The 26,315-nt window shown below is 35.5% G+C and overlaps 2 protein-coding genes across 8 annotated transcripts; one reads left to right on the top strand and one right to left on the bottom strand.

Moving 5' to 3' along the window:
• Positions 1-1,032: 1,032 nt before the first annotated feature.
• LOC129903167 (probable cysteine protease RD19C) lies at positions 1,033-3,401 on the bottom strand. Its single transcript, XM_055978669.1, has 4 exons — positions 2,911-3,401; positions 2,685-2,804; positions 1,633-1,876; positions 1,033-1,518 (listed from the first exon to the last, which is right to left on the bottom strand). The coding sequence occupies exons 1-4, from the start codon at positions 3,352-3,354 to the stop codon at positions 1,235-1,237; spliced, it is 1,092 nt and encodes a 363-aa protein (XP_055834644.1). The 5' UTR covers positions 3,355-3,401; the 3' UTR covers positions 1,033-1,234.
• A 10,823-nt stretch (positions 3,402-14,224) lies between these two features.
• Positions 14,225-26,008, top strand: LOC129904139 (uncharacterized). 7 transcript variants are annotated; one of them, XR_008770387.1, is made up of 4 exons: positions 14,225-14,685; positions 15,611-16,566; positions 18,386-18,495; positions 18,940-19,418. XR_008770387.1 is itself a non-coding variant. In XM_055979674.1 (3 exons), exon 2 carries the CDS (start codon positions 15,792-15,794, stop codon positions 16,560-16,562), a length of 771 nt encoding a protein of 256 aa, XP_055835649.1. In that variant the 5' UTR covers positions 14,225-14,685; positions 15,611-15,791; the 3' UTR covers positions 16,563-16,566; positions 18,250-18,768. The 7 variants fall into 7 exon arrangements, 4 of the variants coding, with proteins under 4 accessions (XP_055835649.1, XP_055835650.1, XP_055835648.1 ...); XR_008770384.1 differs by lacking the exon at positions 18,940-19,418 and adding an exon at positions 25,688-26,008 and having other exon boundaries at positions 14,229-14,685; positions 18,389-18,495; XR_008770385.1 differs by having other exon boundaries at positions 14,229-14,685; positions 18,389-18,495.
• Positions 26,009-26,315: the final 307 nt, after the last annotated feature.

Consider the following 26,315-nt stretch of genomic DNA (forward strand, 5'->3'; position numbering starts at 1 on the left):
CGAAAGAACTTATAGCCCTACTAGGGATAAGTTCGATTGCTTAGGGATAAATTAAAAAATAAATCTATTTAAAAGGCCATAATTAAAGACCAGCCAACTAACAAAACGTGATTTTATGAATGGAATCCCTTGAAGTTTAAAACATTGCATATACAGTGGGACTTCCTATTATAACACACATTTTATTTTTCAAGAAATAAGGTTGATGCAGTACACTGAAGCATAGTAAGACTCTATATTTGTGAAGCATCAGCTTATTTTCACATCACATTCAAGGTTCTCTCGAATTGAAGAAATGCATATAATTAAGAAGTTTAGTATCCTTAGAAACATATTCTCCTTTTGACATTTATTCAACCAAATTCTTAGGAAGATTCATGAAACAGAAAACTGCATAAGGTTAACCTCTTGTTCATGTTTCTTACTATATATAGATCTATCTATTGGATACCACATCATTCAGACACAAACACCCACCAAATAACGAACCTGGGCCGTGCTAATAATCCAAAGAACATGGTCATTATATGTTGACTTTTCTAATATAATTGAATTTTTCTTGTTTCTTAAAAGAAAACACAACGTTTTTATATTTGGCGGGGAAATCGGTGAGACACAAATGTTATGTTAACACTTGTGTGAACCTCTTTGTATTTCAAGTGAATTATACAAGATTATCTCTCTCGATATTTTATACTCATGAGTGGATTACTCATCTCCTCTTGTGAAAGTAGGTCAATTAATTGAACAACATTAAATTATTATATCTCTTATAATATATTTTTCATTTATCTTCTTACTCATGATTTTTCAAAAATTTCTTTTGCTAGCTTCCCCGCAAACACTTAATTATTTTCGGTCACAACATTATATTATATACATAGGGCATCTCAATTTAGACACACCAAGTTATTATGTTCATATTTGCACAGCATGCTTTCCAAGTCAGAACTCTGAAAAAGTTTCAATAGGAGACCGAATATTTAAGCTCATAAGAGGGTAAAGAGAGATTTCGAACATTCAATTAGCAAATAACTTTAAAATTCAAACTTCAATTATTTGAAGTATAAACTACAGATACAAATCCCAGTACGTGGTTTGTGGCACGATAATAAAGTGCTGATGAAATCTAAGACATGAGTTCACAATACATTACTGACCGAAATATTTACACAGATGAGGGTAATGATAGTAAAACCCTTGATCACAGACAACATTCTTGGGATAAATTCTCTTAAAGATTAGGATTAGTAGTATGGGTGGCAGTCACAGTAGAGACCATTGCATCAACTCCACAGATATTGTGACCTCTGCAGATCTTGTAATATCCGTGTTCTCCCCAAGTCTCTCCCCAAGAATTCTTAATAATCCAGTAAGGCTTTTTCTTGAGACGGATAGGGGCAAAACCATCAGAACCATAACCCACTAGGAGGACACCATGATCCTGACGCTTGAGGCAAATTAATGGGCATGAAACTCCTCCAACGTATGTCTGCATCCAACCAGCATTGATCCCCACTGCATTTTAGAACCACACAAAAAAAATATACTTAAATTTTCTTGTTTGCTCTCATTCACACTAGCAAAAATCTTCCAACTTAAGCCTTCAGTTTATGAAAGCTACAACATTACCTGCAAGAGGACCATGTTTAAGCAGGTTAGCAGCAATTTGATCTTCATCAAGACCAACAACACTGAAGTTAGATACAGAGGCGGCAATTTTGCTCTTGTCAAAGTGGCATTTGCCATTCTTGCCAGTGTAAGGATAGTCTTTCTCCCGTTGGAGACCTCCAGATTTCAGGGTGTACTCAAAGGCGGTGGTCATAAGACCACCGTCGCAACCTGCATCACAATCATTTTTCTCCACCGGGTCACACTGCATAAGGGAATTTTTTATTTATTTAAGATAAACATGGTAAAACAAATATGTATGTATTTATTTAGTAGAAGAAAAGGCAATAATCAGATACACACAGTTAGCCTCAAGGATTATTGTCTCTGTTCAGTATCAACTCGGTTCCCTATTGGGTTAATTTGTCTTTCTATGTTGCTCCAAAGAAACAAAAACAATTTTAAATAGCAAGATGATCCATTTTAAAGAAACAAAGAGCATACGACAATCCTATTTTCTTTTTGCCTCCTAGTAGTACGGACAAGCAAAGATTTTGATCTTTAATCCTTTCCCACAAAATTAATACCCAAATAGTTCACTTTTCGACGCAGACAACTAGCTTTGGCAAGAAAACTCAATGATACGGTGTTTGGCACAACGATTTACCATTATATATGATTTGTTTCAAGAAAACTAACCCAAATAATTTGAGATCGAGTCTGTTTATCGACTGTCAGATGAAAGAATCAGGAAAATAGAACTATCCTATATGCTTTTAACTTACACTCCCCAGCCCCAACTGTATAAATACCTAAAAAAACAGTAAAGTCTAATCCTTTTCCAGTTTATAAGCCATTTCCAACAGAAAGATTGTAACTCAAATGATAGCTAAACCATAAACCCTTTCTAATCTAAGCATATTATACAGAGCTGAGCATATATTCAAAGCAACATGATAATATGAAAAGAAACACCAGCAAAACATCATCAATTGCACTTAAACATAGATATAGATACTAATCAATATTGAATTGATCAAATTTAAAAAGTCAACGGCAAGAACAATACTGACCTCATGGTCACAATCCACAAGCTGCTGTTCACTAAGGCTCACCAGCTCTCCAGTTGCCAAAAAGTGAGCTCCTTCCACCGCTCCTGTCGTACTGAAGGACCAGCATGATCCACATGAGCCCTAATATAGTCAAAGCCATCCACCGATAAATACAAAATAATCGGAAAAAAAAACAAAAAGGAATATCAATTAATCACATAATACAAATATATCCATATTAAATGACCTGATTTTTAACACCGGTGACGGCGCCCTTCTCACGCCAGTCAAAATCAGCTGGAAGATCCTTGGTCGGGAGGATCGGAGCTTTCTCAGAGTTAAGCTTAGGTCGGGGCTTGTGAAGTCCAAGGTAAGTCCGACGAAACTCCGATGGAGTTAGATCGGAGAATTGCGTAATACCGTGCTCAGCGGTAGGGTCAAGGAGCTGGTTGCGCTTCGCACGGCGGAGATTAGCCTTGAATACCTTCAATCTATGGTCATGTTCCTCCTGAGAAGCATAGATCTTTCCAAACTTAGATTTAAAAAGTGAAAAGTGATGCTCGGCGTTTAACATATGGTTGTCATCGGTTTCCGATACTACTTGCCGGATCAACGGATCGTCGTCGGAGAAAGCAATTGCCGACGAGAAAAGTGCGAAAGCGAGAAGAGATAAGAGAAAAAGACGATCCATTGGAGAAATAATAAGAAGAGTGAAGAAGAAAAAAGGAGATATTTTCTCATTCTTCTACCGCTACTCGAGTTTATATTGGCTCCGAGAACCTGGTAGGTATGTAAATTAGCCGTTGTGATTATCACACGTGTAAATTTCACCTCATGATACGTGTGCTCACGGGTCACTGGTACTACCTTATTTTTTCTTATTGTGTTTGATATTCATTTTGAGACTCGATTAAATTTAAATTTATTACAGAAAAATCTGCATTAGAGTGTGAAAGCTCTTTAACAAGGATAATTTTATATTTTGAAAAATTCAAAATTTGAGTTCTCTAATTAAAAATAAAAAAAATATTTACCACTTCGTCATATTTCTTATAAATTACTACTATCTTATTTGTTTCTACAAGTTGATGGTAGGACTATTTTGCAGATAACAACAAAAGAGAGGTTGCTTCCGTTGGTCACTAATAAGTTAAGGGGTGTCCTTAAAATATCACTTAACATCCTTTTCATTGGGTCAGGTATGGGACCCACATTTGATTTTAATAAAGTATTCTCGCCTAATCTTGAAACTTGATGAATGCTTTTTTGAAAAAAATTAAAAAATCACGTTCAATTTGAATTGACTTATAAGCTATTTATAAGCTATTTTTAATTTTTTTTTGAGTGTTTGGCTGACCAATTTAAAATTATTTTGTGTTTAAAATAAGCTCCAATAAATAATTGGGTTTATTTGGATGAACTTATTTTAAGTAATTTATATGTTGAAAATAGCTTATAATTCAAAAAAAATAAAATTAATCAGCACCGATTTATTTTTTAAAAAAACTTATAAGCAGTTTTCAACTTATAAATAAGTTAAAAATAAGTCAATTCAAACAGGTTACAAATCTTTTCCTTCTGGTTTAGGTACGAGAAATTGTCAATATAAAAATCGATTTTTGCGGGTCAACAAATGTAAATAGGATCTCTAACGAATGGGATCCAATTAAATTATTACCATTTAGTTCCTTTTTATATAAATTCTGATATTAAAATGTATTTATTGTTAATTATGTCAAAATATGTTATAACAGCCCTTTTCTGTTAGTAAGAGAGGAAGACAAAGTATCTTGATTTTAATTTATCATAATAGAACTAATAACTTGAATTATATAATGAAGAAACATTTGAGACAATGATAAATTTAGGACAAATTAAAATAACACTGAATATATTGGATTATAGTTTAGCAAGCATAGGGAGAATAAAATTGATGTAAAATTGTGATGGCTAAATTCAGAAGTTCATAATCCATTGACATGAAATTATAAAGATATAACTGATATGATGGAATAATATAACATCTTGCATATGACAAGCCTAAGTGTCCCAATATGGAATATGACACTTATTTGGTGGATTTAGTTAAGATATAAAGTTTGTGTCCTTGCTATCAGTGTTTGATCGTTTAATCTTATCAAGTGATATTAAAATCAAGATCATGAATTCGATTTCCACAAGCCTCGTGTTGCATGAAGCAAGTATTGGAAGGAAGATTATAGGGCAATGCCAACATTCTATTGTTACATGTGAAATCAAAGTATAAGTGAATTGCTACGAAGCCAGTAATGTTATATAAACACAAATGTTAAACCTTTAATTTTTGGCCGGCCATATCCTTCATGAGATAGTATTGTAGAAATATATATACTTTAGGATGGATATAAACAAAAAAAAGGCCGGTTGATTCTAATTCACTTATGTTCTACATATTAAATGAATTAATTTGAATGTACGTTACTGGGATATGAACGATTAAGGGTGTTAAATATAACAAGATAAACTCAAAAGCACCTAAAAAAAGACATATTCTCTTAACATTCAAGAAAACATAACAAAAAAGAAAGAGTAAATACATCAAATCCTCTTTAAACTTGGCAACAAAATTTATTTTAGTACTTTAACTTTACGGACATTTATTTACCCTTCTAATTTCGTGTCATGTGAATTTAATATCACCCAAACGAAGAAATGTAAACTTACACATTAAGAACAGAATCCATGGAAGTTAAACCTCCATGGAAGAGTATGTGAACAACTCCATATAGAGAAGAGAGGGAGAAGATATTATTTCATTGAAAACTTGAATACAATTGAGGAAAATCATCTCCTTTTATAGACTATGTGGTGTGAACCATGTAATTATTTCTCACTAACGGAATGACAGCTATAAGTAGTTAGTTACATAATAAATTTCTAACTAACTATAGCTAACCATGTGATCCCGCTGACTGCATTACTAACTGCACTACAACTTCCTTCTTTATACTCATACTTAGCTACTTCTTAATACTCTCCCTCAAGCTTTAAGCTGAGTATATGTTGAAGACTCCAAGCTTGGCTAATAACATATGATAAGGTGCTGCACCTAGGCCCTTTGTTAGTGGATCAGCATGTTGTTGTTTAGTGTTCACATAAGTAGACAATATCAGCCCACTTTTGATCCTTTTCCTCATAAAATAGTAGTCAATTTCTATATGTTTAGTTCTCTTATGAAATATAGGATTATTGGCAATTTGTATTGCTGCTTTAGTGTCACAATGCAGCTTCATAGGTGTTTTGATCAACACATTTAGCTCCTTCAATACTCTAAGTATCTAAATTACCTCAGCAACAGCAGCAACCACGCTCCTGTATTCAGCTTCTGTAGTGCTTCTACTCACTATATGTTGCTTCTTGAATTTCTAAAATACAAGAGAATCTCCAAATTTGATCAAGTATCCAGTTACAGACCCTCTAGTATTAAGACATGATGCCCAATTCGAGTCACAGAATGCTTTAAGTTTTAGGCTCATTGTGCTACTTAACAGCAGACCTTGTCCAAGACAACTATTGATGTATCTAACTAGCCTCAAGGTTGCTTCCCAGTGTGATAATTTGGGTTGTTGCATGAACTGTGAAATTACTTGGACAATAAAACTTATATCAGGTCTAGTTATAGTTAGATATAGCAATCTTCGAATCAATCTTTGGTAGTTGTAATATATTTGGGTATAGGATCATTAGTAACTCCTGTTAGCTCATCATGTTTTACTATGGTGAGCTTAATATTTGCTTCTAAAGGTGTGTTCACTGGCTTTGCACCACTCAAATCAGTGTTTGAGATCAACTCTAGAGCATATTTTCTCTAGTTGAGTAGTATACCAGTCTTGGACCTCATAATCTCAATGCCTAGGAAGTATTTGAGGTCACCAAGATCCTCAATTTTGAACTTACTATGCAAAGAGTCTTTTAATTCTTGTATCAATTTGTTACTGTTGTTTGTCAGGAGTAAATTATCCACATAGATAAGTATTACAACTATGGCTTCACCATCCTTTTTTGTGAATAGAGAATGATCATATGGACTTTGTGAGTAACCAGTAGCTAATAACACCTCAGTCAACTTTAGATTCCATTGCCTAGAGGCCTATTTTAGACCATAAAGAGATTTTATCATCTTACACACCTTGTGCTCTCCCTGCCTCTGAGAACCCCGAGGCATGTCCATATGGACTTTTTTAGTGAGATCACCTTGTAAGAAAGCATTATGGACATCCATTTGGTGAAGAGGCCAGTTGTATGAGACTGCTATACTGATAACAATCTCGACTGTAACTATTTTAACCACAGGAGAAAAGGTCTAATGATAGTCTAGACCCTCATGTTGACTATATCCCTTGGCAACTAACCTAGCTTTGTATCTTTTAACTGCACCCTTAACTTGAAGTTTAACTTTGTACACCCATTTGGAACCAATAGGCTTCTTGTCAGATGGAAGATCAACTACTGTCCAGGTCTTATTGAGTTCTAGAGCCTCTATTTTTTCCTGCATAGCTGCCACCCACTCCTTACACTTAGATGCTTCTTTGAAACCGGAAGATTCAATAATACTTGAAAGAGCTGTCAAAAAAGACATAAGAACTACTTGTCTTGGAATAATCAACATAATTTCTTATGGGATAAAGACAGGCATGAGCTTGCTTTGAAGGATGAGGGACAATGTACTCCTTATGCCAAATAGGAGGTCTACTAGATTTACTTGGCCTTACAGTAGTGAACTTAGATGTAGGTGGAATAATAGTAGTATTTGCAGCTGTTGTATCAGGAATACCAAGGTCTACATCATGTTCTGATAATGTACCTGCAGCTGTTGTATCAGGAATATTAAGGTCTGCATCATGTTCTGATGATGTATCCTTAATTCCTTGTGTGGTACCATCATCTACCACTATTAGAACTGGCACATATGTAGAATGAATAGACCATTTGAAATGGTGGAGGAAGAACCAAGTTTGATAGAAAATTCATATTCTAAGAACCTCACATCTCTACTAACATGAAAAGAGTGAGATTCCAAATCAAAAATTTTGTATCCCTTTTGAGTTTCAGCATATCCCATAAACACTCCCTTTTTTGCTCTAGGAGCAAATTTATCAGACCTGGACAATATAGAGGTAAAACATACACAACCAAACACCCTTAAATAATCTAGTGATGGTGTCATACCATAGAGGACTTCATGAGGAGATTTCCCTTGCAAGACTGTTGTGGGGATCATATTAATGAGATAGACTGTTGCTTTTATACAATGGCCCCAATAGATAATTAGAATAAAAGCTTAAAATCTTATGGCTCTAGCAGTATTTAATATATGTGTATATTTTCTTTCGACCACCCCATTTTATTAAGGTGTGTATAGATAAGAAGTCTGATGAACAATGCCAAGAGAGGCAAATAAATTTTTGCATCTTGAATTCATAAACTCTGTTCCATTGTTAGATTTCAATACTTTCATCTTGATACCGAATTGAGTATTCACCATTAACAAGTAGTCTTTTAATACAGAATAAACTTCAATTTTGGACTGAATCAAACATGCCCATGAATATCTGCTGTAATCATCTACTATAGTAACAAAATACTGCTTTCTATCATAAGTTGGAGTTCTATAAGGACCCCATACATGAATGAGCTGAAATATACCACTAGACTTGTGAGAACTATCAGGAAAACTAGGCCTACTTTGTTTTGCCTAAGGACATATATGACAGCACATGTGTTTAGACAAACTAAGACTCAGAGATGATATATGTTGCATAGTTGTATATGATGGATGTCTAAGTCTCAAGTGCCATAGAGTAGTTAAACTGTCATTTTTTATTGCAGCACTTGCTACTGCTTTTATTGAATCCTTCAACAAGTAAAGACCTTCAGATTCTCTACCAATCCTAATCACCTTGCCACTGTAGAGGGCCTGCAGTACATAAAAATTAGGAAAGAATCTGTAATGACCTTGAGGGTGATTTTCGAAAATTTGTACAAAACACGCGTGAACAGTAACATGCGTGAACAGTAACACGCGTGAACAGTAACTTTTTGGGCAGAAAATGCCCCTTTCTTCCCATTTCAATATTTTTCATTATTTGTTTGAGTTCTTGAACTCCTTGAGGTGATTTGAGAAGAGATTTTCGAGGCAAAGTGTTGGGTAAGTGATTTTTGACCTAAAACCTTCCTTTTTCATTAAGATTTTGACGATTTTAACTCTTAAATTTTAGTTTCAAACCCCAAAAATCTTTGTTTCTTCCCTAATCCAAATTTAAGAAAAATTGTGATTTCCAACTCGTTTTGAGCTCTATTTTTATGGTTTTTTCAACCATGAGTTCCTTATTACCAATAGAATGGGATTGTTCAATAAATTTCCAGATTTGACCCTTTTCAAAAATAGTTAATTTTTGGACCATTTTATCCCCGATTCCGAAACCTATTAATATGGGTGTCATTGGACTCCTTGTGACATGTATGTTTCATTGTTGATAGTGGGTTGTCATTCCGAGCGCTGAATTCGAGAGTTGCTTATCCGGTAGAGGTATTCGAGTGCGGTTTCGGCAATTGAGGTAGGTTTGGCTATCTTTCTTTGAGATTGAGATGGGGTAATTAGTCATTCATATGTTATAGACTTTGGGATGGGGTTGTAGTATGAGTTGAGAATGTTATATATATTGTGATGCCCGTGTGGGGGCTTATTTATTAATGTGTTGCCGTGTGGGGGTTTATTCGTATTACATAGCCCGTGTGGGGGTCTTATTTGTTATCTTATTTGCTTTGAGAGCATGTGATTTGTGATTTGCCTAAGAGAGAGGCTTGAGTATATTATTTGACTTGTGATGCCGCCTGAGAGATTGAGTTGGTTTTTTTTTAGCATACTTGAGTATTGAAATATTGTTGAGAAAGGGGTGAATATTTAAAAGAAAGTGTTTCCTTCCCGTTACTATTTATTGAGGGTGAATATCATGTGTAGGTTAAGTTTTGAGAACTTTAAACCTTATACCACATGTGAGTTGAATATTACCTCCATGTCATATGTGTTTTGATGCATTCATCCTCATTCATCATATCATGAAACATGGAAAGTTGAGAAATATGGAAATTCTTTTTGAGAAAGAAAATGAAACACCTTTAAACCTTTGTATATTGAGTCCCTTACCGAGACAGTTTTCCGGCAGGGTAGTGGATGCATTGTGATCTCAACCTTTGTATCTTGAGTCCCTGACCGAGGCGGTTTTCCGGCAGGATAGTGGATGCATTGTGATCCCTTGACCACGAGGAGGTGGCAAGGATAATGAGATATTGTGATTGAGGTATATAGTCTGCGAGACCCCCATAGGTCCTGCTTGGTAGCACAGCTCGGCAGGTGTATACGACAGGCTGTGCGACAGTCTTGATTCCACCGTACCACCACATCATTGCATCATCATATTGCATTGCATTGCATTGATATTTGTACTGCTTGAATTATCTGGTTAATTGTGATTATGAGCTGTTATTATGGGTTTACTTTACTCGCGTCAATATATATATAAACTGGCGGCACCGATGCCGAAGTGGGACTTTTCTGTATGCAGGTGGATGCGTTCCTTAGTTTATTTCATAGATTTGATTAATTCCTTATACTCAGTCAGCTAAAACCTACTGAGTACATGTGAATTGTACTCACCCCTACTTTTGTGTCCCTTTTTGATGCAGATACTAGTTGGGGTACCCCACGTGGCAGTTAATATTCTAGCAGATTGTGTATTCTCAGATTAGTGGTGAGGTCCCAGAATTCGGATCGTCACTAGTCTATCTTTATTTTTCAGTCTTTTGTATCATTCAGAGACTTATGTTGTATCTCCAGATTCGAACCTTCTATTAGATGCTCTTTATACTTATGACACCAGGTTTTGAGATAATTTCTTCATTGTTTTTTTTTCTTTTTATTTAAATCGTGGCATCACTTTCCCCTTTGGGAGTCTTGTATGAGTTTTATTTTTAGGGTTACACATCAGATTAGATTTTGAGATGTGTGCCATCATGATCTTAGTTTTTGGGTCGTGACAGAATCTAACACCACACAATAGATCTTTAGTTAGCTTGGCAACTAACAACAAGTAAAACTTGAAGCTAGGTACATGCAACACATTTTTAACTGTGTAACTTCCCAAAATAGTAAAATGACCTGTTCCTGCTATTTTAGCTCTATTTTCTGTTGGGAACTGAACTGTGCTTGAACCTTGACCACCTAGGCAACTCAATTCAGCTAACAAATCCTTGTAGGATGTAATATGGTGAGTAGCACCAGAATCAATGATCCAGTCATGTGTAGAAGTGCTAGGTGTTAGTGATACATTACTTATTAAATTTGCTTTGCATTCACCAACATTTCCTCCTGCATTATGCCTGAGATTTTGCACATGGTTGTACTCCTCTTCAGTAAGTGTGAGTCCATTGCCTTGTTCCTCATTATTGACATAATTGGCATGAGGCTTGAAACCTCCAGGTTAGCTATTGTTAGTTGATTTGTATCGACTGGTGACACTTTCAGAGACTCCCATACCTTGCTTCTTTTTACTCTTAAAATCTGCAGGATATCCTATCAATCTATAACAATCCTTGCTCAAGTGATTCTTATAACCACAGTGCTCACAGGCAACATCCAGTAGCTTTTTACCTTTAATGTTCTGCTTTCTATTTATTAACATGGTAAGTGGTTCCTTGTGAATTTCTATAACTCTCAGTAATCTCTGACTTTCCTCTTGAATCACTATAACATATGCCTGATTTACACTAGGCACAACAGTTTTAAGTAGTATATCACTTCTAACATGGCTATAAAACTCATTTAGGCCCATTAAGAACATCAATAATCTCTGTTGACTAAGGTGTTCAATGTAAGGTTTTGTCTCATCACAATTACACAATGGTGCTGGCACTAACACATCTAATTCATCCCATAAATCTTTTAATTTGGAATAGTAAGAAGTCACAGAATCAATACATTGCCTTAAAGTAGATACATCAGACCAAAGTTGATAAACTCTAGTAAGATTAGATTTATCAAACCTCTTCTTGAAATCATCCCACACTCATTTTGCATTCGATGCATAGACAATTGTGGCAACTAGTTCTGTAGCCACTGTGCTACTGATCCATGAAAAAACCACAGCATTACATCTTTCCCATTGAGCTGCTAACTCTCCTTTGTATGAATTTTTCAGACAAGATCCATCAACAAATCCAAGCTTGTTCTTTGCCAATAATGCAAGTCGAAACGATCTACTCCATAGTCCATAGTTCTCAGGACCTGTAAGTTTTGTCGCAATTAGAGATGCATTTGGTGTATCTGAAGATTGAAGATGAAGTGGATGATTATGTCCTAAAGTTGCTACTGTTAATTTTGCTTCTGTTACGTCTCCCATGAAAGAACTTTAATCAGGGAAATGAACTAAAAACTTTGCACACAGCTAGTGATTCTAGTCTTGGCGCTCCGATACCATGTAAACTTACACATTAAGAACAGAATCCATGGAAGTTAAGCCTCCATGGGAGAGTATGTGAAGAACTCGAGATAGAGAAAAGGGAGAAGATATTATTTCATTGAAAACTTGAATACAATTGAGGAAAATCATCTCCTTTTATAGACTATGTGGTGTGAACCATGTGATCATTTCTCACTAACTAAATAACAACTATAAGTAGTTAGTTACATAACAAATTCCTAACTAACTATAGCTAACCATGTGATCCTGCTGACTGCACTACTAACTGCACTACAACTTCCTTCCTTATATTCATACTTAGCTGCTTCTTAATAAGAAAGATATCCATATGGAAAGTGTACGTTAATTATATAGGATTAAGATTATAATAAATATATACGTTAATTGTATATACATTTAAATTAGGTCCAGACACTAGAGTTTTTCATGGATGAAAAAACAAAATAAAATACAGGAAGAAACTTTTTCATGGCAAGTGAAAAAATAGGAAATCATTTTCCTACGTGAAATACACCCTTAGGTGTTACAATTTTATTTATGCTTTAAAATGAGAATCGTAACATAATAGGAATTTAGTTAACAAGCTTATAATAAAATTCTTCAAAAACGAAAAAAAATACCACAATAACTGTAATTATTATGTCAATAGGAATATTATTTTTTTCTCCGATTTTGTAACAAATTTTATCATAGAATGAAGATAGAGTATATTAATTAACAACCACATATTATATATGTTAAAAATGAATGACTTTGGCTACTAAAAAAAATCTCTTTGTCAAATTAGACGATTTATCAAATAAAAATTTAACTTTAACGGAGGTATCTTTTTCAACCGAATTTAAAATCTAAACTGATAAGAGTATTGGTCGATTAAAGTTAGTGTAAAAGTCTAATATGACGAAGACTCTCTGATAACCCACAAGAAAACTAGAGGAGAAAAAAAAAAGGACACATCACCCATGACGTATACCAATGAGAGAATATAAAAAGTAAAATTATTTATCGCATTTTTCAAATTAAGAGAGATTTTCTTTTGACTATTTTATTTTTATTTATATCTTAAAATATAATTATGAGAAAAAAAGTTAATTTTATCTTAATTTTAAAATAATTATTTTTTAAAAAACTATTTTAAACGGAGGGAGTAGTTCTTCTAAGTGGAAAAAGGATTGTTTGCTAGGCAGCTAAATATCTATGTCCAATTCATTACTCATCAGCCACTTGTGCGTCATCCATTAGCCAACAGCCAATCCAACAAAATGAAATCAAAAGAAGACGACATAAGCTGAGAGGTACAAGACATGCAACGTAAGATGTTTCTTACAAGCCATAGATATTCTTGTTCTCCTTTCTTGGAAGAAAGTCTTTCATGTACAAATTAGAATTTACTTCTTTTAAAGTTTAAGTAAATTAAATAATATCAAACTTTCAATATTCATATTATATATTTTTCTCGCAAAAAATAAAAAGAGAACTTCATTGTAGAATTACCAATATAAATTCATCAAACTCTTTATACACCAAACCAAACTCTCGCATATATGCTTTTTCAAGACCATTTGTTATTTTTTCTCTTCGCAAATAACGGTTATACTTGTGTTTATGACTTTGTATGATCTTTGAGGCTATGTTTATATTGCACAAAATCTCAAGAGGTTATGTCATCGAACTAGTTACATAACTACCTTGTTTGAAATTTACACCCTGTATAGTTATGTGTGGCCAAGAGATTGATTGAGATAATATTTCCTCAACATGTGTTAAAACAAACGATTTTTCATTTTCTTGGATCATTAAAGACAGTGCTTTTGAGTCATTTTGCATAGGGTCATTTGCATTTTCCTCCTATTTTATGATGGACTTTAATTTATGCCCCTCGTAATAAATAATATTTTTTTCGTGGAGCATAACTTTATATTTGCATATCATTATATCTTACAAGTTATGTTTAAGCATGACTTCAATTTCTAAAGAAAATATGCCTCACTATGCATAAATTTAATTATTAAAAATTAAAAATTAAAGACTAATTCATTTGAATGAAAAAAGTTCAATCCTCTTTTATGTTTTGCATATGATTGAAATTACAGTGTCAATATTTAGGAGTCTGGCCCAATACTTGTTCAAGCTAGTGGGCAAATAATGGGCCTGGTCCGAGTTCTATTCGGGCCTTTAGGGACCACATCAGAAGATTAACACCACGTCAGCTCGCGCGTGAACTCCACGGCATCAAATTCGACCCGGATCCGACTCCAATAGGCCCGGCTTCAGTTTTCACAACTTTGTAGTTGCACCTGAAGAGATTGCTTATTGCCCCGTCGAAACAGAGCCGATTGGTGTAGAAGATTAGAGGAAGAAGACGATGGCAATGGCAGAAACAGTAACGATAATCCAAATAGCGTAAATGCGTAATGTCCGAATCGTAGTTTATTCTCAATCAGTAGCTAAAATCGGTGTTTCTGTTGATCCACTCCTCTCCGAGGACTCGTCCTGTCTTCAAGGTAATTAATTACCATTGATCTTTTCTCCAAGCATATTACCGTTTATTTGTGTGTTTTGTCGGAGTTTCCGTCTTTCCGATAGTCTATGTTATCAATGACATTTTTGTGCTATAAAATTTTTGATGGAGAGTATGCCTAAGAGCTACTGGCTGAGTATGTACAAAGACTTTGTCCACAATGTGTGTTCTGGGTGACAGCTCAAAGTAAGGATCTTGGCTTATACCGATATGTTAAAAGATTATACAAAGGTTTGATGACGTTTCTGATTGCTCTTAACTAGTCCGGTTCTCGTAATAAAGAAGAGATTTTGGACTAGTTCTAGTTATTCCTTTTTCACGTTTTGATAAATTTATGTACGTGAACCAATGGATAGAATGAGTAATCTCTGTCGTTTTGGTTTCAAAATGATATCTTACTGCTTATAATTAGGCAATTACTCCATTCTGGACTATCATATGCCATTGGAATTTCAGTCATCAATTTTCTAGCAGCTGGTTTTGGTGTAGTTGAGTATTGAATTCTATGTTGGAGCATCCTTGCAATGATTCAAGAGGGATATATCGTGCATTGATTAGCCACAGAAAATTAAGTGGTTTCCTCAGAATTGAGTGCTTTGCACGGCAAATGCTCACTTTATAGAACTTGTCCTAGCACTTTTTCTAGTTTTGTTTGTTGCTCGTCACTGGACTGGTATATCATTTCTAAGAGTAAAATTCTTTCCACCCACAAGAGGAGTTCTAGTTGGTCTTAAGTAATCGATTTGGGAACAAACCTAGTTGGGCTTCTTGCTTGAGTTCCTAAACTTTAGTCATTGTATGTGGTTTGATGTATTTTGTAAGTGATTCACTTGTCTGTTTTTTGTTTTGCTTCTTGATAAGTACTGTGTTCTGTTTGTTTTGTGTGTAACCTTCTCCATCATAACTAGGTAGGATTCTATAGAGAATGATGGCAGAAGAGTCAACAGCATGTGTCTGGCATGGCTAACGACCCACCAGCAAGTCTCATAGACGACTTCCCTGAGCAAATTTCTGAAAAGAGTCCTTGATAACAATCTTCTTTGGGGTTCTCTATAAACATAAGAGAGAAACAAAGTTGAAAAAAAGGAGATGCTGGGATTTTCATATGGAGAGGTATTTCTGTTGCTTGGTGCTACTGCTGCTCTTATTGGACCTAAAGATCTGCCAATCATAGCAAGAACAGTAGGCAGATTTTCTGGGAGTGCCATTGGTTATGTTCAATTGGCCCGTGGCCAGTTAGAAAGTGTCATGCAGCAGTCCCAAGCTCGCCAGGTGCATAAGGAACTGCAAGATACCATGGCTCAACTAGAATCCATACGTCACGAAATTCGAACAATCTCTTTTATGAATCCTGGTCCACTGACATCAAGACTAGTGGACAACATCAACATTACAGCTGGGGATAGCACAACTGCAAATGGACCTCAAAAATCTGATGAAGAGAGCACAATCGTTGAAAATGGACCAAAAAACTCTGATGAAGAGATTACAATAGTTGAAAATAGACCTCATCAATCTGAAAAAGAGAGCAAAACAGTAACTGTCACACCTAAGGAGCATAATTCAAGGAACTCAGCTTTGTCTGATATGCACAGCCAAGCAGCTGCTTATGCGAGATTGGCAGAGATGGCTCCTTTGAAACCTGTGTCTGTAGACAGAGAAGGTCTGAGTGAACTGATCGATGAATCTGGCAGTTTTGTTGTACTTCCTGTCTCTGCTGAAAGTGCAGGATTGTTGCCAAAATGTAAAGATGGAGCAAAAGGGTCTGACATTGTCTTAGAAGCAATACTTGAGGCAGATGTGGCAAAGAATGCCAAAGAATTTTTCTCACAGCCACAAAACCAATCAAAAAGTGAATGAAGAGGTTTACTTCCAACTTTTAAGACCAATTCTGTAATCTTTATTTATTTAAAGGCAACACATTAGAGGCTTATATGATTATGGTTCCTTTGAAGCCTGTATGGCTTCCTCGTGTTTAAGCAATGTGAATTAAATTGCATCGAAAAAGCATAGATTTGCATAGAATAGCTTAGTTTGGTAGGTTTGTATTGTTGTTTGGTGATCCTCTATATCCTTCCTTTCAAAAGTTGTTAGCATGTATAACCGTATGATTTTGAACTATCATAGCTTTACTAACTAGTATGAAATTCTATCTTTTCAGTTCTTGAATCAGCTCACACTTTTGTTTTGTTGTCATTGCTTGAAAGCTTTAGTACTTATGTCTATGAGGTGTATCCTAGGCCTCTTTCTGCTTATGTAATGTATCTGATTCCACATGATGTCAATTTCCAAGTTTGTGACCGTGTGTCATACCAGCTTGCAAGCATAGAAACCTTTCCCTGATTCCCTTCAGAATTTGCAAGACCATATGGTGGGCGTGGCCTGAAAATTATGCTTTTGGCCTCCTGGCAATATAGTTAACACGTTAAGTACACACTTCGTCTTGCTGTGATTGACCAACTTGTCAATATGTATGGGCACATGATGCCTAGGAGGGTTCACCCACCTGATAATAGAATTCCTTTTTATTCTTCTTAGAGCAAATGCACTCCTCTTTTGCTGCATGGAATATGTTCTTAGAAGTAACAGATCTGTTCTCCATGAAAGTTAAAACCGTGGGAACTGTTCTCCATGTTCTCTAATCTTGGAGGAACACTATTAGGATAACTGGTAGCCTTTGTATATCCATCATCTCTGTGTAGGAAAAGAAGAAAGCAGCTTCTATTAGAGGGCCAGAAGTTAAAAGAACTATGAGGGACCATGGCGAACTGGAGGTATCATGTTTAAGCTCTTTGAAACACAATCAAATTGGGTTTGAATCAGTTAGTGCAAGAATACTGATCAACCTGTATTATGTCGTGCAATCGCGACGTCTATTCCATCATCAGTTAATTTTTTTTTTGTTTTGGTGCCAGATAGAGAGAAAGTGTGATTTGTTAGTCCTTTGTGAACTCCTCCTAAAATGACTCAGTAGCAATGTGGACACTAGATTTGATGATACAATGTTTTACTATCTATTAGCAATATTAGTCCAGAGTCCAGGTTTCAACTGTACTGAAGAAAGATACGGTTCCAATAATGTTACTAACGTACTACTGAATTCTCTTTAACTTTAGAAATTATAAACTTTTATTTGAAAATCACAATTTCTTAAAGCAGCACTGTGGGAGATTAGTGCATTGGGTTGCATTTTATAGTGATGGATACTCTAAAGAAACCTAACGTTTCTAAAGTGTGTTTGCACCAGGTTAGCATGAGAGAAGATGTAAATAAATGAATTAGAAGTCAATTCGAAGCATTGGACGTATACATTTTAGGTTATAACAAAAAGCGAGTTAGTTCTTGTTGCATATATATTAGGTAACATTAGTCACATGTTATATGGTTCTGTAGGTTGAACCCTGTTATTTTGTCTTAAGGGAAAGTCCGAGATGCATGGTATAGCTCTTATAAAATCAAGTTCAATTACATAGTTTTGCTTAATATTTGCTTATATCTATTACCCAGTCCTTCACTCTCTCCAAATGTGTAGTTTGACTATTTTCAGGTTGCCAAACCAAAAAACAGAGGGGAGAAGACATAAATGATTTGGAAGATGTTGCATGTCCTCCTTCAGCTATGCTGTGCAATTTCAACTATCCCATTCCAGATGCTGTACCCTGATTATCTTGCTTGTTTTGCAGCAGTTTTTGAAAGAGATGGTGAATAAGCTCTGCATGTGCAACAAAAGGGGAGCAAACCAAGAGAACATTTTAGCTGAAGCCAGAGTAGAAGAAATCTGCGGAGGATACAGGTGCCGAATCAATTGTGTTTAGATTTGCAACATAGAGTGATAGATTTTGTCAGAATTCTCATTCATCAATGTTTATCGATAGGTGTGTTGATATGATGTTGTTGTCAATCATGAGACTTCATAGAGTTATGTGGATGAGATACTTACTGGAATGAGCTAACTTAACCTATTTTCTTTTTATTACTTTGCCTTTTAATTTTTTTGCTTACTAGCTGTATCTCCTAATAGATTTCCCCCAACTTGTAAGCTGTTAATGCCATCAAAAGTTCTCCATCTCTGTCTAGCTGTTCAGTTTGCTTTTTCTTCCTTTTCTTCTTCTGCATCTTTTACCGAGTTATTGAAACTGGAATATAGGATTCTTTTTATAAAGATCACACCTTCCCCTTCCTATCCAAGGGAAGGGGAAAAGGGAAGAGGTCGTGACATCCTAATGATTTTTTTCAGGAGTGGGGAGGAAGTAACTACTGCTGCGTCTTGCACTTGATGTCTTCTACTGTGATTAAGCTTGCATCCTATAAGATCTACGTAGTTGGCAGAAAATCCAACTTGATATCTGTTTATTATAGAATGACTCAGTGAAAAAGTCAAGTAAATGACAGATAAATGACCTAGTGGACTACCGGTGGCATTGTTGTTTGCTATTTTGAAGCTTGCTTCACAATATTGAACATGTCTATGCTTGTACTGGTATTTTTTTTTATGACAAGGGAAACCCGCAACCGCTACACTTTGGGTGCGCACAGGGTAGAACCCCTGCTCTTATGCAATGGCTCGCAAACCACACAAGAGAGATAACCCGCACTAGGCAAGCCCGGTGTGACGAGCTCGACCTAGAAGGCAAACCCCTTGCTTTCGCTGGCAAGGGGTTTCGAACTTGAGACCTCCAACATGGAAGTCCCAAGCCCAAACCACTAGGCCACCTCGGAGGGTATGCTTAACTGGTATTACTTAAACTTTTCAGGGTTTTGCACAGTTTATGTTTATTTGAAAAGAAAGAAATGGGTCTTCAAGCTTTGCGTTTTTCCCTAAGGTGTATTATAGTCTGATAGAATTCGGTGGTTTATAGCAATCATAATCATATTATGTTAATATCAATCACTGGTAGCTCTGAATATTTGTATAGTGCCTATTTTCCATGATGGTAGTGTGACAATATATCAATTCTTATGCATGTGATTTATGTGCTTGAGTTGTAGCCATTTTGAGTAGTTCGTTTATATAGCTAATTGGTTGTATGATAGGATAAGAATTCAGAAATATCTTCTGACGCATAGTGCATGAACGGAATACTCTTACGCACTTGCTTTCTGGTCTTTCCCTATAGAAAAAAATGGTAGGGTATAACCTGCGGTATCTTTGGCACCAAGGATGGTTGTAATTGCATAATTGAATCGTGAAAATGCTAAGACATATTTTGATTGTCTGCATTGTTGCTCTTCTGTAATCCTTGGAGTCGTCATTAGGTTCTGACCTAGGGTCTTCTCAACCAAAAAAGTTGGAAGCTTGTTCTTTGTAGTTTAAGAACTAATAATTTGTTCAATTTTCAGGATTCCCAATTGTTGCAATAAACTTGTTGTAAATTCCCACTATTTATTCTCCCTCTCCTCCCTTAGATTTCAGTAGTTCTTTTGACACATTTTCCCTAGTAATGTCTACGCATATTTATTTTGTTTTTAACTTGGTGAGAGTAGATAATTCATATATATATGCTTCATGAGTCAAGAGAATTGTATGATAAATGATGATGTAGGGCATAGGGCATAATGGTTCATCAAGAATCAAAGAAACATCAAGAATTGAAAGTTCCAACTAGATACCTTTTTTCTTATAAGATAACAGATTTCAGATAAGGCATCAAGAAGATGCATAAATTACAGAGCATAGAAAAGTACAAGACATTGTTAGCTCTATTAAAAAAGTTTAATCTAAAGTTAAGGAGCTTACAAAGTCCACGAAAGCTAAAGTGGAATTGACTTGTAAAAAATTGTTCCAGCTACAGAGAGTTGTTAAAACTCTAGACTTAACAATGTAGCTTGGGGAAGAAGTGCCTTCAAAGTGGACGAATAGGGCTAGATACCTAAAATGGATGAATACTGTTGGAGTGGTGTTTGGTAGGAATATGTCTTTCAAAGTGAAAGACAAGTTCCATAACACGTAGGGAGAATAGAAATAAAATTTAAAAAGTGAGCATTGGGCCTCTACGACCCATCATTTCCATAGAATCAGTGTTGCAGAAATGTTTATGTAAAGATGTCTTATACAAAATTAGACAAGATTATAAATAATTAGATTTGACAAAAGGTACTTCCATAGATGGAGGATAAAGCAAGAAAAGGTCCTTGAGATGGTTTATATGTGCTCGTGGACCTCCAAATGTATTAGTCCGTTGATGTTACTTACACTATGATGATTGAAGGTGTTAAAAAGGATGAGTTAGAGCTAAATTGTCCAAAAAAATCTTTTATCTATAGGAATTCATGTAGGCTTAGCAAAGAATAGAACAAAATGAAACAAAAAACTCTAGATAGGAGTTTCCAGTAAGTTTGAATTATGGTTTGTCATATTGATGCACTTACATTAAGTTTGATGTCTGTCAGAAGTTTTTAAGTTGTTTAGAGAATTGTATGTTAGTAGAAGACATAGAGGAGTTGTAGTTCTAGTGTTTAAAAAAACTACTTCGTCTTTTTAGACAAATGATTGAGTTTTCGAATATAGCGAGTCCAAATGGAGCTAAATGGACGTTAATGATTTCCATAGCAGGCCCTAACTAGTTTGGAATTAAGGTGTAATAGTTTTTATCGTACAACGTATGTGTAGTGGGTTAAAAAAGATTGCTAAGTCTTGAGTGCAGTAATTAGTTCATTTATGTGGAAAGAAGGAACGATCGGTTGCTTAAGTAATAGGGCATTTGTGATAATGAGTGTTTAGCATGGGGGTTATTTTATTCGTAAATATATGAATAGTTTTATTAAACAATGTAATGATTAAGAAATAGTGAATATGACTAGAATCTATTCCTTGCAAATATGAAAAGGTTCAAAATCCCTGTAATTATGTAATTAGGAATGGGAATCCTCAACACATAAGCTAGCTATTGAGGTTGAGTTAGACTTAAGGTCCTTTTCTATTACATGGTATATGTTACCAAAGCCAAAACCATCCTTATTGTTGTGTTTCCCAATGTTGAGGCCTATGTTAGTTCAGGCTCTAGATGGCCAATTTTGGACATGAAAGGGGCGTTAATCGTTTCACATTAGTTGAAGGAATGGGTTGTAGTCTCCTTATATTGTTTTGGACAATCTTCACCTCATGAATTGGCTTTGAGTTAGACCCAAGATCTATTTTCTTATTCAATTCATCTATGTGCCTTCTACCATCCTTGAACAGGCCAGGTTGTTGAAAGGATATCTTTCTATGGGAGTGAGGAGATGATACATTTTTGGAGTAGCTTATGATGGCTTGGAGGTCCACATCATAAATGTGTAGTTTTCGTTACCTAAGGAGGGAGTGTGATGGCTATTGCTTAGGATAAGAATGATGTGTTTTCAACATTTATGCTATAGGTTTTTACTTGATTGAGGACGCTTCCTTTGGAATCCTTGCCTAGGGTTTTGTGCTTGTTCTATGGATTTTTCGGTATTTGTGGGTGCAAAAAGAAATGTTAGACCTTATAATTAAGGTGCCAAAGTGTAGGGTTTTTTTTTGTGGGGTTCAACAACAGGTTCAGGGGATCATGAGCATCTGACAAGTACTTTTTCCACTTAGTGATGTCCACGTTATACTGGACAGATGTACCTGCATTTGTGCTGCATTTTCGATCTCATTCGAGTCTACATTGAATCTTATCCTGTCCTTTCTGCTTAGATGCTAGCAGAACAGCTACCCCATGGGTATAACGGTCATGCTTCTCAGTTTGTCTACAACTGACTGAGAATTGGAATAAATGACCAACTATTATACACTCTTTTTGAGTGGAAAGATGCCAGATTTTTTTTGTCAAGTGATGAACACAGATCCATATTAGGTAGAAAGCTACCTTTCATTTGACAATAATATAAACAACTACAAGTAACCCCTGCTTCCTTGGAGAATTTAACATGTGGCTTCAAGTTTGTGGACTTCAGTTTTACCTGTAGTGCAGCTCCATTGGCTTCTCTTATACATGTCACGAAGTATCTAATATATGTAGAATTGCCCTAAATCTATAATTCTTCTTCCTTCTATCAATCTCTTGGGTTTGTGGTAGATTTGAATTGATATGATGAACAACTAATAGCTTCTGTGACTTTCTTATTATTATATTTTAGAGACTGAAATGGTGGTTTAGACCTTACGTGGCTATTTATATTTTTCCGTTTCTTTCTTATTTGGGACTGTGACTTTTGAGCCGAGGGTCTTTCGGAAACAACCTCTCTATCTCCATGAGGTAGTGGTAAGGTCTGCGTACATCTTACCCTTCCCATACCCCACTTGTGGGATTTCACTGGGTACGTTGCTATTGTGGTTGTTGTCTGAATTGGTGCTTAAACGATTAAAATATGGGGAATGTATAAGTGGAAAGCTGCTTGTTGTTGGTTATAGCTTCTTTACTCCTCCACCATAATCCACCAAAACAACTTGAATATTCAAAATGCTTCAAATGATATGGCATCTTCCTGGTACTCATGTATTTAGATAATTGTTTTGTCCACGTTGCCTTTAATTTAAATTTTGTATTTTTTTTTTATAATCGTCAATATTGTTTCAAGTTAAATTAAATTCATAAAATTCACTATTAAATTTTTTTGGGTCTCAAAATTTTGGGGCCTGAAGCAAACACTTTACTAGCCTTACCCTTGAGCCACACCTGGTTTATTCAGCTGGGGCAGTTCTCGAAAATATTGGGTATATCTTGGAGAAAGTGACAAAGGGACCTAGTTGGACTCGAAAAACATATCATAAACTAAGGGATTGAAGTGACCGGAATGTGGGATAAAATATTGCTAATAGAATTGTTAGCCATAGAAACTTGAAACTTCAGGTCTAGGTTTTAATTGTGTACCAAGGGAGTGATGATACTGCTTATAGAGACAAGTCTTTGTGTAAGTTGGGATCCTAGAGGTTTCTTGCATTCAGCTTTTCTTTATAGGTTTCACCCACCTTTGATGCCCTTCTATGCAACTTTTACATTTAAAAGATGTTATGAGTGGTGTTAAGAACTCCCTTATTATCCCATAAATGTGTGAGCCAGGGACATTCTTTCTGTACTTGTATGTATAGCCCAGACATGGATTTGAATTATTTGATCAGCATTCCAGTGAAAAATTGAAATGGCGCTTGGTGCTCTAAAAGTAATTATGTAGTGGTATTCCTTTTATTGAATATGATCAACATGCAGATTCCCATGATAGTGCGGCATTTAGGTCATCGTAGGAGCTTGGGTCCCCTTTGCCTAAAAAAGAGAAGAAAAAAAGAAAGAAGATAAAAAGAACCGAAATAGTTTATGTGTTGTTATTAGGTTTAGATGGTTAATTTTATCCAACAGGTTTGAAGGAAAAATTCAGTTTCTTATGAAGTTATAGTATGAGTGATGCTTCTAGGAATGATATTTTGAGAGCTTTGTCAGACAGTTTCTGAGGCTATTGTTTCTTTAGAGTTGGACTAGTAATAACAAATTCAATGTGTTTTTGAATGTTTAGAAGTTCAGTTGTGTTACATCAGGTAGTAGAAAAATTTTCCGGACCTTAATATGATGTTTATGGTATTTTTAAAGGTGCGTATTTGTTATTTAGTATGGTTGTTACCTGATGTCAACAAGTGAAAGTTAATGAGTTTGTCTTTCATATCTTTTCTTTCTATTACATGGCTTTCCATATGCAGATAAATATATCCTGATGAGTTTTGTTATACACTGCATGTATTTGCTGAGAGAATAAGATCTGTATCTGAGATGCCTATGAGAATGTCAAAATCATAGCCAAAATTGTGTTTAATGCGCTCTTGCTGATAATAACGAATTGCCAACCAATTCGTCCCACTAATTTAACTTCTTAGACACATGTGAGTCAGAGTAGGTATTATGAAAATGGCCAACGAGGAATCTTCTTTGTCACATTTGGAAGATCGCTACTGCATCTTTTGACAAAAAAGCCCAATTTCTCATTTTTTGTAATTGCGACTAGAGATCAACTTTATTAGACTTTGCATGTAGTGGTGGCCTAGTATTGGGACCCTTTACCTAATATCATGCATCTAGTATGCTGTTAATGGAGACCTTGTCACCTCCATGAATGTGCACAGTCAGAAGTGGCTAACCACAAGAGAGGGCGTTTTCAAGATTTGTTTTGATGAACTTAGCAATGGTCCTACTCTTGAATTAAATCTGTACTATTTCCAATATCTACTCCTTCACTTTGAAGACCAATGCTTTTGGAGTCCCATCTATTATTTAGTGTCTGCAGCATGCCATGTGTTTTGGTATCACATATTTGCACTTAATTTTTTGAGCGGAGGGTCTATCATAAACAAACTCTGTGCCTCTTAGGTAGGAGTAAGGTCTGCGTATGCTCTACTCTCCTCTCCAGACCTCACTCTGTGGGACTACACTGGGTATGTTGTTGTATGTTTACACCTAATGTGCACCTGAATGCCAATAACAATTAATCCTTTGGTTGGAGTTGCTTTTTCTGTGCAATTCGATTGCTTATTGAAGTCTCTATAATTAGAATATATGGTGCTCTATGAAGATGCTTTTGAAATACATGCAGTTGATTAGTGTTTAGAGACTTGATATAAACTTATTTTAATCCTGTAGGTTCTTTAGACTAGGATGCCTATGTTGAGAAAAATCATGTTGTTTGTTAATGACTACAAGAAAAAGGAGTATCTTGTTTGTTTACAGCGACATATTGTTTCCGCTTTCTTCCTCTGTAATGTGACACTGCTATTGAAATAGTCTATAAAATTACGTGTAGGTTTTACAAAAATTAAATTTGCAGTTTTTAAACGTGAGGACAATTTTATGTGATGTAGTGCGTGTTGGTCAATTTTGGCAGCTGGTTATGCCATGATTAACTAAGAATGTTTATCTTCATGAAAACGATGGATTGGTTCAACAATTGATGATGGTAGTTATCTGTATTCTTCCATTGCTTTGCTTTTGAATTGTATGAACTTATCAAGTTTGTGTGTTTAATATACTATACTATGGCAGGACAGAGCAGTTCGGTGCACAAAACATTTCGGGTGTGATGTATACAGTCTACGCTAATGCAAGTATGACTGCTTCCCTGACTTGAACCGTTACTATACTATTTATGTATGCAAAATATCCGCTGCCTTTCGCAGCTATTCAGGAGACTTTGCTGCTAGTGGTTGTCTATTTTCTACCTAAAGAAGCTTAAAGAGAGCAGTAAAGTAGTGTGAGTGCAAATAAATCCACTAGCATCTATGGGGATAGAAATTGGAAAAAAAGGGACAAAAAGTTTTAGGATTGGGAATTATATTGAAACACTTTCCCAAAGCAAAGAACAAGTGAATCATGTGAATGTTTCGAAAATCTTCATATAATCATTGGATTCGTGAAAGTAGGTGAAGAGATAAAATCAAAAGGAATAAAGACACTTCAAACCTAGTAAGTGATGAGGATTTGGCCCAACTTTCTTGATCTTGTTACTTTCCTTCTCAATTCTAGTTGTTGTATTCTTTAATATGAACTTTAAGGTAACGGAAAGTTATGGTCATATACTCTAGTGTCGAAACTATCTTATACATCATGTGAACATTTTTTCTTAATGTATTAAAAAGGTCTCAGCTTCGATAACAACCCTCTGGAGGTCCGT

Source organism: Solanum dulcamara, chromosome 9 (genome assembly GCF_947179165.1).
Source record: "Solanum dulcamara chromosome 9, daSolDulc1.2, whole genome shotgun sequence".
Taxonomy (NCBI): Eukaryota; Viridiplantae; Streptophyta; class Magnoliopsida; order Solanales; family Solanaceae; genus Solanum; species Solanum dulcamara.

Excerpts from the sequence above, each read along its gene's own strand:
- LOC129903167 (XM_055978669.1), bottom strand. The coding sequence starts at position 3,354 with ATGGATCGTCTTTTTCTCTTATCTCTTCTCGCTTTCGCACTTTTCTCG. Across the intron at positions 2,805-2,910 it reads TCACCGGTGTTAAAAATCAG|GGCTCATGTGGATCATGCTG; the intron begins GTCATTTAATAT and ends TGACTATATTAG. Across the intron at positions 1,519-1,632 it reads TAAACATGGTCCTCTTGCAG|TGGGGATCAATGCTGGTTGG; the intron begins GTAATGTTGTAG and ends TCTAAAATGCAG.
- LOC129904139 (XM_055979674.1), top strand. The coding sequence starts at position 15,792 with ATGCTGGGATTTTCATATGGAGAGGTATTTCTGTTGCTTGGTGCTACT.